At 38.3% G+C, this 17,866-nt stretch overlaps 1 protein-coding gene across 2 annotated transcripts; it reads left to right on the forward strand.

The window, feature by feature from the left end:
* Positions 1 to 1,440: 1,440 nt before the first annotated feature.
* On the forward strand, positions 1,441 to 11,837 carry LOC129433938 (interferon-induced GTP-binding protein Mx3-like). 2 transcript variants are annotated; one of them, XM_073868722.1, is made up of 14 exons: positions 1,441 to 1,677; positions 1,838 to 2,037; positions 3,539 to 3,667; positions 6,583 to 6,675; positions 7,209 to 7,363; positions 7,444 to 7,582; positions 7,674 to 7,872; positions 7,955 to 8,033; positions 8,113 to 8,235; positions 9,705 to 9,837; positions 10,053 to 10,208; positions 10,354 to 10,424; positions 10,525 to 10,740; positions 11,089 to 11,837. In XM_073868722.1, exons 1-14 carry the CDS (start codon positions 1,613 to 1,615, stop codon positions 11,311 to 11,313), a joined length of 1,983 nt encoding a protein of 660 aa, XP_073724823.1. In that variant the 5' UTR covers positions 1,441 to 1,612; the 3' UTR covers positions 11,314 to 11,837. The 2 variants fall into 2 exon arrangements, with proteins under 2 accessions (XP_073724823.1, XP_073724822.1); XM_073868721.1 differs by having other exon boundaries at positions 1,835 to 2,037; positions 11,089 to 11,832.
* The last annotated feature ends 6,029 nt before the right edge of the window (positions 11,838 to 17,866 follow it).

Consider the following 17,866-nt stretch of genomic DNA (forward strand, 5'->3'; position numbering starts at 1 on the left):
TTTCTGTTTCCCGATCTTTTGAAAGTAACCTGTTGCTCAGGTAGAGAACCTGAACAACTGGAACATTGAAAACAATAAGTGTGTCCTAGTCAGCACCCCATTGTAGTACTTTCAGTTTTTCACAATTATAGTGAGTAAATAGTGAAAGTATTTGTGTGAAGGATCCCTTTAAACTTCTTTGTTCCTATACAGTTTAATATAAACAAAAAATATTAAACAATCTAGACGCATTAACTACTCATGTTACAATAAAGTGACTTTTTTGAGTGCTTTTGAATGAGATTGAATTGCACCTCATTAATGTCAAATGTTTTATTCCTTCAGCAATATTACAGTTTTGCTCATGTAACTTCTCCCAAAACAACTAAACAGCCAACACACTCTTACACTCTAAAAATGGCTGGGTTATTTTTGACCCATAATGGGTAAATATTGGACAGAACACAACCCAATGATGGGTTATTTTAACCCAACTGCCGGGTTACTATACCCCATGGTTGCATAACAACAACCCAACATTGGGTCGTCTTCAACCCAGCACGTGTTCTGTCCAATATTTACCCATTATGGGTCAAAAATAACCCAGCCATTTTAAGAGTGTATGTTGGCTAAACAATTCAATTTAACTGCATATTGAAGCACTGCATTTTTATTAGTAATGCATTTATTACAAATATTTATTGAAATCACTCTTGCACCAGTGCTGAATGATGAAATTGGACATTGTCCCAGATAACCACGAAATTTCGTACCATTTTTCCTCAAATTTTACTGAGGAAGTTTAAGGCTTATAATTTTAATGAATGAGTTACAAAAAATTCAAAATTAGCTATACAGACAAAAAAAAATTAGTATGAGGCTGTAAACATATCATTTTCTAGTGTAAAGTTGGGCATTTTAACATGGGGGTCTTTGAGAATTGGCAACCAATTGAGCAGGGACTGCCACAAAATCATTACAACAGAAACTTTATTATGGGACCAAGTTTGTAGCATGCTCCTCACTGAAAAAAAATATTCATTCAATTTACTCATTTTTTTAAGGTAAGTGGTTGCAATAAATTTATTTAAGCTACATTTAAATACAAGTTTTTTATTTTATTTTACTTTAATCTTTTTTTTGTTTAAATGTAGCTTAAATAAATTGATTGCAACCACTTACCTTAAAAAAAATTAGTAAATTGAATGAATCATTTTTTTTTCAGTGCAAAACCTCCTCCTTTGGCAAATGAATTGCTGCATTTATAGAATTGGACATAAACAATATAATTTATGAACTTTGTGAAACAATACATGCTTAATATCTTTCAACACGAAAGCGTTGTTAGATCCGAGGAGCGTGAAAATGTTCATGCGTGCTCCACCCAGGGTCACGGAATATCTCAGACACAAATATTTCAGAACACCAGCCCTGGGTGTGACTGAATAAAATTTTCTTTGTAAATATTCAGTTTGCCTTCACACAGTAGAAGACAAAGTTCTCTGTTATTTCTATTCGGCATTACCAAGCACTGTTTGAGTAAAAACTAAATTATAATACAATCATCTGGGAATAAGAAAATTATCTATTCTTATAACTAAGTTTTCTTGGTTTTTCCAGCTTTTCTTTAGACATGATGACATTTTTTACTCGTTCTTCTGGAGATAGTCTTAACAGACATAGTAGTTTCAATGAAAGGTTAGTAGCCTACAAAAAATAATTTTGCTTATTATTAAACATTTTTTTAATTTATCAATCAATTGTATTAATTAATTTTGAGGCAATTCTGTTTATTTTCATACATTTATATGTTGTTATGTGCTCTGAATAAGTGAACATTTGAAATATTTTACAGTAGGAGAATGGGGGGAGAGCTTCACAATCGTTTAGAGGAGAACATCCGTCCACTTATTGATCTGATTGATAAACTGCGGTCACTTGAGATTCAGGGAGACCTGGATATGTCACTACCGACTATAGTAGTAATCGGAGATCAGAGTTCTGGAAAAAGTTCTGTATTGGAAGCTCTGTCTGGTGTTGCATTACCAAGAGGGAGTGGTAAGGACTATCTTCTTTATTTATATGCTATTTATGAAATAGCTGTTGCAAGCAACATTTTACTGTAAATGACTCTAATAAAGGAATGACAGCATTTTATGTTTTTACTTTTGAACTTCTTAATAAACATTTGTGTCCTTGTCGATATGTTTGTTTTAAAGGCACACCGCGGAACTTTTTGGCCACTAGGGGGCGCTAGACATGTATTTTCACGCCTAGCGCCCCTAGAGGCCACAAGTGCCGCAGCACTGTCGCAAAGGAAAGGAACTGGCCAACCTTAAAACTAAACTAAAAACTAAACCTTTATAACGCTAAACGATCAATATTTTGAGGCATCAGGGAGAAACGCAGTTATGTTACAACTTACTGATGAGGAACTCGTGGCAGAAGCCATTTCTCAATCTGAAGGTTGCAGCCTTCGGATGTCGTATTTTTAAGCTGCATACGTCATCAAGACTGTTTTATTTCAGAATATTAACAATTATAAAGTTGACTGTTATACTTAGTTAATCGTAAATTGTTGTGGTATGCTTATGACTTGCGAATGTAATGCTCAGTTTACCTTAATAAACCAGGCTTGATGACGTATGGAGCCTGCATATTTGACCTCCGGAGACTGCAGCGTTCCAATTGAGAAACGACCAGAAGTATTTCCTTGCCTTATTCCAAACAAATATTGTTGCATCGTCCCTCTCTCCCTCGCCACCAGGATTTTCTGCAATAGCGCTCGTTTTTCCTCTCTTTTGTGTGAAAATTGTCGCTCCAAATCCAAGTTAACCGATCTGTTTAGGTCTGCCGCTTTTTAATACGTCACGTGAGTGACAGCGGAACGCAGCAAATGAGGAAGAGAGAAGAGAGAAACGCTCGGATCTGATTGGTGAATGAATAGGGATTGGTGAATGAATAGGGTTTGGTTTTACACTGTGTGAGTTTGAGCAAGTTTGACTGCTATAGCATCCTGGATTGTAATGTAAATAGCATAGACAGTAAAAGAAAGGTAAATACGTGAACACGTGAATGCAGCATCTGAATACAGGGAACTATATGTAAGATAATCGCTGTCATTTATAAAGAAGATCGCATTTATGTATGAATCAAGATCATGAGTTTATATAAGAAATTGCCTTTAAGGGTAATCGGACCCGGATCGCCTGTGTTTTAGGTCCGTGACACTAACACGTTGCCACAGAGGAAGTGACGTATGCCGTAAAGCAGTCGAATTTTGTAGGCTTTTTTGTGCTCTGATTACTACCCAAAACCCTAAGTTTTAAAGTATGAGGAAAAGCGATACAGACCATGTCAGGCTATGCTAGACATGTCATTCAACCTATTTAAAGTCGATGTACTATCACAAGGGTCTTGAAAATTTATTATGAAGGTTGAAAAACTACATGGTGTCACTTTAATTTCACGATAAGAAATTATGTAACTCTGTAATTTGCTTGTCATATAATTTCTCAGTGTTACAGTAATGCGATTGCTAACTGAATTGTGTCGGTAGGGATGGTCACCAGATGCCCACTGGAGCTAAAGTTGAGAAAGGTAACAGGTGGAAGCAGCTGGAAGGCAATTATATCATACAGGAAGAAGAATTTTGATGTGGCGAACTCATCAGTCGGTAATACTGCATGTAAGTTATTATGTTTTGAGTTACGTGTGGTATAGCCTATACGATTTTTTTTTACTCTACTTAAATAGGCTACCCAGACTCACGAGGTTTCGTGATATAGTCACATATTTTTTATTCTTTTTTTGTGATATTATGAATCATGAATTTCCGTGTTTTTCGTGACCGTATAACGAATTCTTGTTTTCGTGTGATTATCACATATTGGTTACTCAACTGCTTTTTCCTAGCTTTAAACCATTGTCGCTACCCATTTCAAACGTCAAATGTTGCCGTAAATATGACGTCCAAAAAATTACCCATTTTAAACGTCAAATGTTGCTGTTAATATGACGTCCAAAAGACGTTCAAAAAAATCACCCATTTTAAACGTCAAATGTTGCCGCAAATATGATGTCCAAAAAATTACCCATTTCAAACGTCAAATGTTGCTGTAAATATGACGTCCAAATGATGTCCAAAAAATTACCCATTTCAAACATCAAATGTTGCTGTAAATATGACGTCCAAATGACGTTCAAAAAACCACCCATTTCAAACGTCAAATGTTGCCGTAAATATGACGTCCAAATGATGTCCAAAAAATTACCCATTTCAAACGTCAAATGTTGCCGTAAATATGACGTCAAAAAAATTACCCATTTCAAACGTCAAATGTTGCCGTAAATATGACGTCCAAAAAATTACCCATTTCAATCGTCAAATGTTGCCGTAAGTATGACGTCCAAATGACGTCAAAAAAATTACCCATTTCAAACGTCAAATGTTGCCGTAAATATGACGTCCAAAAAATGACCCATTTCAAACGTCAAATGTTGCCGTAAATATTACGTCCAAATGACGTCCAAAAAATTACCCAGTTCAAACGTCAAATGTTGCCCGTAAATATGACGTCCATGTAGTGGATCTAGTTTGGACATCGAACCAACGGACCCAATATAGACATGCGCTGCGTCCGAAAACTCAAGGCAGTGACTCGTTGCCTCGCTGCCTCATGAGGAAATGACTTCGGAGGTATGGAGGCAGCTCAGAGAAAGACTTTCGGACACACTTCAAAGGCAGCGTGTTTGAAGTATAAACAGAGAGCGCCTTTGTGATAACTAATCACATATTTGAAAACTACAATACTAATTTCTCGCTAGAAATGCAATTAAAAGGTGTAAAAAGTGAAAATCTACCTTTATTTACACAAAATGTGTGGTCCAGTCGCGTCCTTGGCCGCCATTTTATTTTTTCGAACTCGACTGGGCTCGACCAATCACATTCTCAATGTACGCCCATGCATAGGTATCTCAGGAGACAGGAAGTAAACCAAACATTGAATTCGGACATGCCTTGATGCCTTCCTGCCTTGGAAAGCTGCCTCAGAAGGCAGAAATTTAGAGATTTCGGACGCAGCCATGATCTGCATGTCTATCCGACGTTCTGTGTTTAGTGGGTTTACTTCACACATTCTTAGGCATAGTATACTTTTTAACTACATTTCATTAAATTTCATTTAAATAACAATTACATAAAAAATCTAGTCCTACTTGTTCTCAAGTAAAAGTAGACGTTTTACTTAAGTTAAAGTAAGAAAGTAAAGGTTTTGTGTACTTAAGTATTAAATGTAAAAAACAACTACTTGTAGGCTATTTATAAAATTTAATGGAGTAAAAAGTTTGATATTGAAGTGAAAGCGTTGCCAAAACAAAAACCCTGATAAATAGCGCTTGCCGCATTAACAGCTCGCAAAACCCTCATTGGAAATTATAAGTAGCCTACATTTTTGGCCATTATTTGGATATTTGGAAAAATATTTAAAATTATATTTAAAAATATATTTTTGGCCGTTTGGGGTGTAACAATTCTGAAAACTGCACTATTAAACTTGTTATAAAATGTAGAAAAAGTTTAAAGAGAGTCCTTGCATGCATAACTATTTAAGCCACCAAATATTGAGATATGGGATTGGTAAAAAAAAATTCTCATAGTAAAGTTGACTTTTGCATGGAATTGCTTGTACTGTCTGTATAAACGAATGACCAATTCGATAGTTTCCCCCCTACAACATTCCAGAAAGTAACTGAAAAAAATAGCCTAGCTTGCAGAAGATGTTTTACAGTAACTAAAGAAAAGCAGCTACTCTACAGCTGCTACTCGAAAAACTGGAGATAATCAAGCATCACATTCACAGCAGCTTTACTTTCTGATGTAAAAAAGTTTACTTTCTAGCTTTCCTTAAAATCGTCATAATTGTCGCGCGTTCTCGTTACGCTATTGTAACAACAAATAGATTGTCAGTTAGACCCGTGAGAGTTGTGTAAGGGCTCGGGCTGCTGCAATTGTATCACAAGCTACAGACATATTGTAACAAACCTTCTATTATAAACATAACATAGGTTTAATGAGACGAAAGACAAAGGGTACATCACACACACATTGACTACTACAATATATCACTTTATTAACAATTGGAGGTGGATAAATAGAAAATTATTATCTAAATATGCATTAAGTTCAACATCAAGTTTGTATGCCTTAGGACAAATGACGAAGATGCAATTCGCCACACAACACTGCACTCTAGTTGTTACATGAGGTAACTCCCCACACTTCAAAAATCGTGATCACACACAATTAATTTCAAACATAAATTTAGCATTTCCCAACCTCAAGATTATTAAAGGAGGTCACCCAAAAAGGAAAATTCTGTCATTATTTACTCACCTTCATGTTGTAACAAACCTGTATAAATTTCTTTGTTCTGACGAACACAAAGCAACACTACTAAATCATTAATTTCAATATTCTAAAAAGATTTATCAACAAGTTAATCCCTCTGATAAAAGTCAGAATATATATTAACAGAGAGTTTGTATGTCTTTGAATCACATCATTGTTAATGTTTGATTTAAATCATGTAATGTTTGTTTCAGCTTCTGGAGCCAGACAGGATGTACGTGTATCATACACTCCTCAGACAATTACATTTGAGGATCCCTTTTTAGTTGAAAGACACGTTAAAGAAGGTTAGTAAAAATGCACTGCAATCAGTTGTCTTTGTAACATACAAAGGTTTAGATTAATCCAGGACTAGTTATTTTAGGACAAGTAGTTTTTATAAACATACTTCAGAAAAGTATGGCACTGATGTATGTTAGATTTTAAATGTTAAAGCAGCTCAAACATGCATCTTAGTGTGGGACTAAGCCCTGTCCGGGAAACTGCCCCACCGTATTCTTATATAGAAAAACATAAACCCAAAACCATGTTTGTTTCTTCTGGTGGTTTAAGACAAAAAGTTTCTCAATCTACCTTAATTTACTCTAAATTTTAGCACACTGAAGCAAAGAATATTAAATCAATATTAAGACAATATACAATTAAGAATAATAAAAACAATTTGATATGTTAAAAGTTTTATCCACAAGTTTAAATTAGATTTCTGTACTCTGATCTATCAAATGTCTTGTTGCCTATATTTTATAGTCTATATTCACATTAAAGTAACAAATCTTGAAAACATATACTTTATTATGCAATGTATGTGTTTAACATGCAGCACAAATTGCATTGGCTGGAGATGGGGCAGGAATCTCTGATGAAATCATCACTTTAGAGATCAGGTCACCTGATGTGTGTGACCTCACGCTGATTGATTTACCTGGAATAGCCAGAGTCCCATTACAAGGACAACCACTGGATATTGGAAACAAAGTTGGTATTTATCTCATTTTGAAAGTAGAGTTTAGTGCTGCGCACAACTAGTTTTTAAACTACAGCTTTGTGTCTTGTAGATCAAAGCTCTGATTATGAAATTTATTGTGAAGTCTGAGACTATAAACATGGTTGTGGTCCCATTAAACATTGACATTGCAACAACAGAAGCACTGAAAATGGCACAGGAAGTAGATCCTGATGGTACAAGGACTTTCGGTAATGTAGCAGACATTCATCACAAAACATCTTGCCAAAAATCTTGCACATAAAGAAAACTTTACAAAAATCGCCCTTTTCATTCTTACAGCTGTTTTGACCAAGCCGGACCTCATTGACAGAGGAACAGAGAGACACACTCTGGCAATTGCCCAGAACAAAGTTGTTCCTCTTCGCAAAGGTTACATCATGGTGAAGTGTAGAGGTCAACAACAAATTGATGACGACATTTCTCTGGATGAGGCTTCAACAATGGAGAAAGATTTTTTTGAAAATCATGATTATTTCAGGTTACATTTCTAGGTTAATATTTTCACAGATAAAATGAGCATTATAAAATAACTAAAACAAGTTCCTTCTCTCTTTCTTCAGTTGTCTTTTGAATGAGAACAAAGCTACTATTCCATGTCTTGCCAATGAACTGACTAAGCAGCTTGTTAGTCATATCAAAGTAAGTCTAAACGCCTTTTCAGACCAGTGAAAAGTGAAAATTTACCATATATATAATTATATATTTTTGTCTTGGTCAGAAATCACTGCCACTGCTTGATGAAGAGATAAAAAAGCAGTTATCAGAAGTGAGAAAGGATATGAAGGAGTTTGAGGGTGGGCCACCACGAGACCCTCAGGGGGCTAAACAATACCTCATTAATGTAAGAAATTTAATTCAAGTTTTGTTTCTCAGAACTATGCCACTGCATATTGGTCTTGTTTATACATGTATGATTTGCAGTTAAATAAGATAGGAATTTAAATGGTCCTACCAAAAACGCAAAAAAGGGGGGAAGCTTTTTATTTTATTTTATGCCACTGTACAAAAGGGTTAAGGTTACAAAAGGATTAGGGTAAGTGTACGCATAAAGCCCCACGTACCCTTAAAGTGTCATGAAACACTAACCAACATTTTTTTTAGATGTTAACATAGTTAGGGTTGTATTGCACATCATAAAAGACTGTTAGCATCTGTTAATTTTAATATTTGGACAAAACTAGTTAACTTTTAGCTTTTTTGTGATATTTTTGTCTTCTGGGTTTAAACCCTATTTCGTGTTAACGTCACGGGCTGTGACGTGGCAAAGTACTGTAGTACATCACAGCGCGTCGGTGTCTCAATATTATTTATTCAATTCAATTCAATTTTATTTATTGTTAATTGTTTCAAAGCAGCTTTACATTAATACATGTAGGAAACGCATAGAAAAGCGAGCGTAGTAGTAATATAACGTATACTGTAAAATAGTAAGTTAAGCCAAAAATGGCGGACCCTCCAGGGGATGAAAAAACCCCTAGGAGAAAAACCCTCCTGGCTAGTCCAGGGGGAAAACTCCTAGGAGGAGAAAAACCTCTGAGAGATATATATATATTTATATATATAAATACTATCGGGGTATGTGAACGGGTAAGCGAATTAAACTGGTTCTGCCAGTGGTCATTGGTAAGGCATTGACTGGGCATCACGTTGAAGGACGGTCAGTAGATCAGTGGTGTGATGACCTTCACAGCAGCAGGAACTGGATCTGTTTGTCTCATTGTCCTCGGGATCGAGGACGAGACAGGGAGAGAGATACAGAATCTACTATCTACAATAAACATAATGCAAGTGTCATACAGTATTGTGGTTTAAATCAGCTCGGTTCCAGACAGGCTAACTATTGCGGCATAAGTATATTACCCAGTTGAGTAATGTGAATCCTTTGTTCTTGACAAACTAACTATTGCGGGATAAGTACATTTTCTGGACATTTTATGTGAATGCTTTGTTAAAGAAGAATGTCTTAAGTTTAGATTTAAATTGATTGACTGTGTCTGATACTCAAACATTATTTGGTAAATCATTCCAGAGTTTAGGGGCTAAATAGGAAAAGGATCTACCATATTTAGACACTTTTGATACCCTAGGGATAATTAAGTGGCCAGAATTTTGTGATCGCAGTGTACGTGATGGATTGTATTCTGACAGTAATTCTAATATACGAGGGGGCTAGGCCATTTAAGGCTTTGTAGGTGATTAGTAATATTTTAAATTGTATGCAATATTTAACTTTATTTTTGTCTATTTATTTCTCATTCCACTTAGTTCTGTATAATTATAATAAAACATGTGCATCTAACGTTTTTACAGATCTTATCAGAATTCAATCAAAAAATGCAGTCCTTATCATTAGGGGACTTGATAATGAAAGAAAATATGTTTAATGAGCTTCGCGTAGAATACAAGAAGTGGAACGATTTTCTAAACAACTCAATGTCAACCTGTAAGTAGGCCTATATATTCAAATTAATAACAAATGTACTGTTATGCTTTTAATGCATGTTTCACACTAAAATGTTTAAGCATTTGTTTTGGTCCATACAATAGAAAAATCACAATTGATATCTTAAACCTTTTCCATTCTTCCAAAAACAGAATTAAGAGTTAAATGTGAAATTAAAGTGATTTAATAAGAAATGTGTTTTGTTTTCAAACAAGTTTTCCATCCAACTTCAAGGATAAGACAAGAAATCATAAAGAATAGAGGAAGAGAACTTGCCAGCTTCAGCAGCTACAGGGTTTTTGAGATGCTTCTGCAGAAACATGTGGCCCAGCTTAAGGATCCAGCCATTGCTTTACTTAATACTGTGAAAGGTACCCATCTATATGTTTTCTGGTCATTCTGGGGAGACCCCACTGTAAAACTATAAAAGAACACAGCTAAAATGTTTTAGTAGTTTTTATTTATTTGAGTCATCAGCCCTGAGACATTTATTGTTTGTTTGTTTATCCGCATAAGACATCACCTTCAAGCAGTTATCGTGCTTGTCTAAGGATTGTTTCTGGAGATACCCTGAGCTTCTAAAACTTACCATGGTAAATATTGCTCATAAAAGGTAGCAAATAAACAATGCTGGTTATTTTTTATACCTCTTTAATCTAGCTTGTTTTCTATCATTCTTCACCTGAAACCATGGAAAAAATCGACAAAATTCAGTCAAGTCAGCTTCGTAAAGCTGAGGAGAGGATCACAGAGCAGTTTAAAATGGAAAACATGATCTGTACACAAGATGATATTTACTTTAAGACACTGAACAGAAATATGAAGGAGGCATTTTCCGACACTCAGTTGCCTTTCTGTGATATAGCAAGCAAGTACAGTGATATGCTGAAGGCTTATTACGAGGTAAACTTTTATCGTTTTCACATATTTACCTACACATTCACATTTATAGATCTGCTACATGTAGCGTGAATATACAGTACACTCTTAAGTAGGTTCCTCAAAGAACCATTTAGTCAAAAGTTCTTTAAGAATCATTACTTTCATATCTTTTCTAATCTGAAGAACCTTGTTTTTGTGAAAGGATACCATTTATTGAAGCACCTTTCTTTTGTAAGATTGTTGAATTGAATTGTTGATTCAATGATGAACAACAGTTTGTGTGCATATAGATTTATCTTGTAATGTTTAAGTGATTTATCCATCTGAAGACTGAAATGTAAACTGATATTGATCTTTATTCTGTTTTAGATTATGGTGCAGCGCATGGCTGACCAGGTGCCCATGCTGACCCGTTATTGCATGTTGAAAGAAGGTGTTCAGCTCCTGTGTAATGATATGCTGACTCTGTTGGATAGTGAAAATGTGGGTGAGATTCTGTCTGAAGATACTGATATCGGTCAAAAGCGCAGAGACTTACAGGCTCGTCTGGATCGATTAAACACAGCTCAGGAAGAAATTGACAAATGTACTTGAGGGGATCTATAAAATCCATATTATATTATCTGAATTTACATTATTTGTGATAACCCATTGCAAGTTATGTTCTTGTAATGAATATCTAAATTGTTTAAACAGAACAGCGCTCGTAGATTTTGCCTGTTATCTTTCACCCTTCGTTTGCTTACTTACGAAGCACATATGGTTTTATAATTTAATGGTTTTATAATGGGTTTATTTCTGAAGTACATTTAAATGGCCATTTTATGTAACAGTTAGTCGTACAATAAAATTAACCAGTATAATGTGCATTATAAATAAGATTTTGTTAACATGAATTATAGCCAGAGCAAATCATTAGTAATTGTATTTACAGAATCTACTGAATAGGGGATATTATCTGCATACACATGTATTTGACAAGACAATAAATTCTCTTAAATCTTACAAATAAAGTCTGCATTACTTTCTTTAAAATTAAAAATTGTTTATCATGGCCATTCAGGCCTTGTCTATCCTTAGCTGCATTTAATAGTGCTGTATACAAAGATTTTCATATACTCTCCATGTTCACTAAAAAAATGCAGCATTAAGTTTAAACAATTTGGCTTTGCAAGTCAATTTAACCTACTTGTTTTGACTTGTGAGAAGTTGACATAACTCAAAACAAGTATTTGGTATAATACAATGTGTTTGCGTGGTTTGTGATTAAAAAAATATATATCCACATACTAATCAGAACTTTTTGTATTACACCCTATGATAAATCACTTTATTGTTTCCTAATTTTTAAGTTGCTTTAAAAAAAAGTGTCTGCTAAATGTAAATGTACATTTAATGTGTAACCTGCTGCTAGTAGTGTAAGTTTTGCATTCAATTGACTAAACACACGCAGAACACCTTTGGCAGAGGTTTGTCTTTGCATTACTTAGTCTGAGAGTGGCGCTCTAATTGGCAGGCTTTACAGTCATCTACAGTATATGAAGCTATGTTATACACATTATAATGTATTATGATTGTTTATAACTATTGATTTAGAATGTTGTGAATAAATTCAGGAGAGGAAAACATAACTTCAAATAACAGAACTGAGTTAGGGGCTTATTTTACAAAAACAAACTCTTTTTATTGTAGTTTTGCAATTGCTTCTGTTTCTGGAAAGTAAATGTTTTGTAGTTTACTATTTATTTATTTAAGTTATTTTAACCTAAAACATTTTGTGTTCACAAATTTGATAAGCATTTTTGGTAATTTTTTGTGTTAAAATTACTTAAAAATGACTGTAATTAAAACGATGTATTTTTTTTGTGAAGGATTTAGCTATTCGTATGGTGTACCTGCGGATATAGCGAATACTGAATAAATCCAACCTAATACAAATGAGCTGTTTTAAATTAAATTAAAAACCAGTTCCGGTTGATATGCAGGTCGTGAACACTGACCTCACGGATTTAGGAAAAATACACTAGAGGTCTCACTATGGCCCCACCTGGGTTAGCCAACATGAATTTGATATAGAAACTGAGTGGGGCTTATGTGGGACCCAGCTGGGGAACACACATAGGGCGCATATTGCCCTTATTTAATGAAGCCCACATGTTATTTACCATGGGTTTATAATAGGTACTGGACTGGTCCATTATTATGTAATAATTATACAATTAATGCTTAATTGTAATTTACTTAATATATTTATTTAAATAATATATTTGATTAGAACTCTGATAAAAGCAACATAATTTTAGTTCTATAAATATCAGTTTTCAGCATTAAGATTCAACAGTTCATTCATCTATAACATCACAAAACATGAAGAAGGTGCAATATAAAAAATCTAATAAAAAACTGTAAAGGTTCAATATATCAAAATACTTCATTGTCATTTTATTACACTTTCAACTTTAAAAATAATTAACAACGTTTAAAACGGCTTATGCAGGTAATGACTAACAATTTAAAATAACACTTACTAACAAAACAAGCAATGAAAGTCAAACTCTTAAAATACTTGAGACTCAAAAACAACACAAATATTGCTCACTGTTCTGGAGATGGTCTTAATTCTGATCATCATTTAATCTTTGCTCAACTGTAAGGGTTTTTGTCCTGTGTTGTTTTTTGTTTTTTGTTTTGTACTTTTATTTTGACACCCTGTTCTGACTTTTATTTTGAAATCATGTCATGCCATGCTTCACTTCCCACTTCCTGTGTATTTGTATTTAACCGGTAAAATCTGTAGAGGTGGGCAAAGCGAGGCTTTGTGAAACACTGAAACGTCTCGATTACGTATGTAACCCACGTTCCCTGAAGGAAGGGAACGGAAACGTCACGTCGTGACCGACGAATTGGGAACTCGCTTAGAGAGACCAATCTGCTTCGTAAACTACTAAAACGCCAATGAACTTGGCATTGAGATATTTGCATAATGCTGGCGCCGCCATGTGCGTATATAAGCCGCAGGTGCAAATATGGAAATTAGCTTTGTTTCGCTGAGAAAGCCGTAAAGTGTGACTTGCCGATAAACAGCAGGGAGCAGCCCTGTGGCGACGGGACGTGACGTCTCCGTTTCCTTCCTTCAGGGAACGTGGGTTACATACGTAACCGAGACGTTCCCTTTCAGTCGGTCACTACGACGTCACGTCGTGACCGATGAATTGGAAACTCGCTTAGAGAGACCAATCTGCTTCGAATACTACTAAAATGCCAATGAACTTGGCATTGAGATATTTGCATAATGCTGGCGCCGCCCCGCCAGGTGCATATATAAGCAGCATGTGCAAATAGGGAAATCAGCTTTTTATCGCTTCGAAAGCCGGCAGTATCTGCTACTGAGAAGCTACTTTACTCTGTTGGGATCGATTGCTGAAGTTGGTTGGACTAGCAGTACCACAGCGGACGCCTCGCAGTATTCCACAGCTCTGCATCTTTTTGTTTTGAGTTTAGTGTGTGCGTTGCCTTTCCCTGTGCGCATCATCAATTGAGCATCTGAGTGAATTTCCCTAAAAGAGTGATACGGAGAGCTTTGTGCCTTGTTAAAGGCAGCCACTCTCTCATATATCCGGAGATCAGCGTCCTTTTCAGGATGGCTTTTTGTCAGTGCGATCTTGGGTGTGGCAAATATATGGGTCCGAAGGACGGTCACGAGCGTTGTCTCTCGTGCTTGGGCATCGAGCATGCGGAGGCAGCGTTTGCTGGGGGTAAGTGTTCTCACTGCGAGAACATGTCACTTGTGGATTTGCGAAGACGAAGATGCTCTTCCTCCCTCTCCTCTATCGCCAGTGGGTATTCTGAGGAGTTCGAGCTCTCCACTACGGAGACCGGACCACCAGCAACCCCTTCGGAGTCTGCGTCCTCCGCTGAGGAGACCAGACGACCGTCTCCCTCATCGGGCTCAGGTCAGTGTCACACACACACATACTGTAGATGTTTATGCTGTTACAGCAGACGCACCGGCAGTCCCGCCTGTCTCGCTTCGCTGCCCCACCGCGGGTACACCTGTAGTGCCGTTAATTCCTCTCGTACGGTCCCTGGGGGCTTGGCTTCAGCTTCCCAGCCCGTCTCGTTGGGTTTTACGCACGATCCGCCTCGGTTACGAAATTCAATTCAACCGGTACACACCCAAATTATCGGGCGTACGTTTCACCACGGTGAAAGCGTCCGATGCACATGTACTGCGTGCAGAGGTCGAAGTCCTATTGGCGAAGGACGCGATCGAGCCGGTCCCTCTTACCGAGATGAGGTCGGGTTTTTACAGCCCGTATTTCATAGTACCCAAGAAAGGCGGTGGGTTACGACCGATTTTGGATTTGCGTGTCCTGAACAAATCTCTTCAGAACAGGTCTTTCAGGATGATTACACCGAAGCAAATATTCAATTCAATACGCCCCCAAGATTGGTTTGCAGCAATAGACCTGAAAGACGCGTACTTTCATGTGTCCATTCTCGCTCGTCACAGACTGTTTCTCCAGTTTGCGTTCGAAGGTCGGGCATATCAGTACAAAGTTTTACCGTTCGGGCTGTTTCTCTCTCCCCGTGTGTTCACAAAAGTAGTGGAGGCGGCGTTAAAGCCCCTCAGAGAGAGCGGTGTTCGCATATTGGCTTACCTCGACGATTGGCTTATAATAGCGCATTCTCGGTGGATGCTGTGCGAGCACAGAGATCTAACGCTTCGGCATCTCGCCCGTTTGGGTCTTCGGGTCAACTGGGAAAAGAGCAAACTCTGATGTGACGTCGTAGTGACCGACTGAAAGGGAACGTCTCGGTTACGGATGTAACCCTCGTTCCCTGAAGAAGGGAGCGGAGACGTCACGTCCCGTCACCACAGGTGCTGCCACCTGCTGTTACGGCCAGTCACTTTCCGGCTTTCTCAGCGATTAGAAGCTGATTTCCCTATTTGCACGTGCTGCTTATATATGCACCTGGCGGGGCGGCGCCAGCATTATGCAAATATCTCAATGCCAAGTTCATTGCCGTTTCAGTAGTATTCGAAGCAGATTGGTCTCTCTAAGCGAGTTCCCAATTCGTCGGTCACGACGTGACGTCTCCGTTCAACAGAGAATGCATATAAATCCTTTACTCTCTTCACGGAGGCCAATGCTAGCAGGGTCAGAGTTTTCGTTGACTTCAGACTTGCAGACTGCAAAGGCTCGAACGGGGGATCTGTAGGGGTTTTAGCACCATGGACAGGTCCCAGGAGGAAAAGAGGGAGGGTGCGAGGGGGTTTAGCCTGCGAGCGCCTCTTAAAATCTAATAACCAAATCATGCTGGCCAACTGATCTGCCGTTAATAAGTGAGTGATGAGCAGAAATAGCGCTGATATCAACTTTAATGGTGGAGGGTGACAGCCTACCATCTAACCTATGTTGAAGATATAAAAGCACAACGTTAAGCATTCTCTGGGGTCCTCACGTTGCGCACGTGAGCACCAGGTGACGAAAAAGGTTTCATTTAAGCGTGTAAGCCTGTCTTGTGGACGGTGCTCGTACCGCGTCGATGGTGTTAGATACCGCTTGCGATAAATCACCTAAACCTTGCGCGCGCTCAATGACCATACATGGAGATCCCACAGGTCGGGGTGCGGGTGCCATAATGTGCCCCTTCCTTGAGAAAGAAAGTCCTTCCTTAGGGGAATTCGCCAGGGAGATGCTGTCGCGAGGAGCATTAACTCTGAAAACCAATTTCTGGTCGTCCAGTACGGGGCGACTAATAAAAGGCTCTCCTCGTCCTGCCTGACTTTGCACAGTGTCTGTGCGATTAAGCTCACTGGAGAGGATGCGTATTTGCGCATCCCCCGAGGCCAGCTGTGTTCCAACGCATCCACGCCGAGGCTGCCCTCGGTTAGTGAATTAAATAGGCGACAGTGGGTATCGTCAGGCGACGCAAACAGATCTATCTGCGCACGACCAAACTTCTTCCAAATTAGCTGGACCGTCTGGGGGTGGAGTCGCCATTCGCCGGGGCGCGCAGCTCGGGAAAGTGCATCTGCCGCTGTATCGAGCGAGCCCGGGACATAAATCGCACGAAGGGGCCGCAGATGCTTCTGACTCCAAAGGAGGAGAAGACGAGCGAGATGCGACAGGTGACGGGAGCGCAAACCGCCTTGACGATTGATATACGCAACGGTCGCAGTGTTGTCGGAGCGTACTAGTACATCCTTCGCAGCTCCGTAGCGAAGCGTAGCGAAGCAATTGATATGCCAATGCAACTGGGGTGCTGTCCACACCCCCGAAGCTGTAAGCTCGTCGTACGTGGCTCCCCAGCACGTGTCGGACGCATCTGTGTGGACAACAGCATGCCGAGAGACCTGTCTCATGGACACACTGGCCCTGAGAAACGCGGGGTTTGACCACGTGGGGAATGTTAGGCACAACACAGGTGTAATGGTTACACAATGGATGCCGGCGCGCCACGCTCTCCTCGGGACTCGATCGTGAAGCCAATGCTGAAGCGGTCTCATATGGAGCAGCCCGAGCATCCAAATCCAGGTCGCCTGTCTCAGGGCCGCTTCGATTTCCGTTTGCCACGTGAAGCGGGTGGGGCGGGCAGGGCGGGTTGCGAAAAAGCTGAATTCCATATTTGCACCTGCTGCTTATATAGCACCTGGCGGGGTGGCGCCATCATTATGCAAATATCTCAATGCCAAGTTCATTGGCGTTTTAGTAGTACTCGAAGCAGATTGGTCTCTCTAAGCGAGTTCCCAAATTGTCGGTCACGACGTGACGTCGTAGTGACCAACTGAAAGGGAACTGCAATTTTAAACTGTAAAGTGTTGAGGTCCAATAAAGTTTATAAAATTGAGAAAAATCATGGAATGTTTTTCTTAAAAACTTTTTTAACAAAGTATACCAAAGTATAATAAAAGTATATTTAAACTTATTTTTAGCATTTTTATTAAAATTATTTTTTAAAAATTGCTAGTGGTGCTCCTGTTGCTAATGCATAAGATAGAGTTTAAGATTAAACATTTAAAAAAATGTCTCTTATGTTTTCGAGGTCAGATGACGTTTGTTTATTTGTTAATGCAGTTATTGTTCTAAACAAAAGCCTTAGGATTGAGTTGGTTTAAATTTGTGCTCCAGTTTATGCGTTG

This window comes from Misgurnus anguillicaudatus, chromosome 6 (genome assembly GCF_027580225.2).
Source record: "Misgurnus anguillicaudatus chromosome 6, ASM2758022v2, whole genome shotgun sequence".
NCBI classification, from domain to species: Eukaryota; Metazoa; Chordata; class Actinopteri; order Cypriniformes; family Cobitidae; genus Misgurnus; species Misgurnus anguillicaudatus.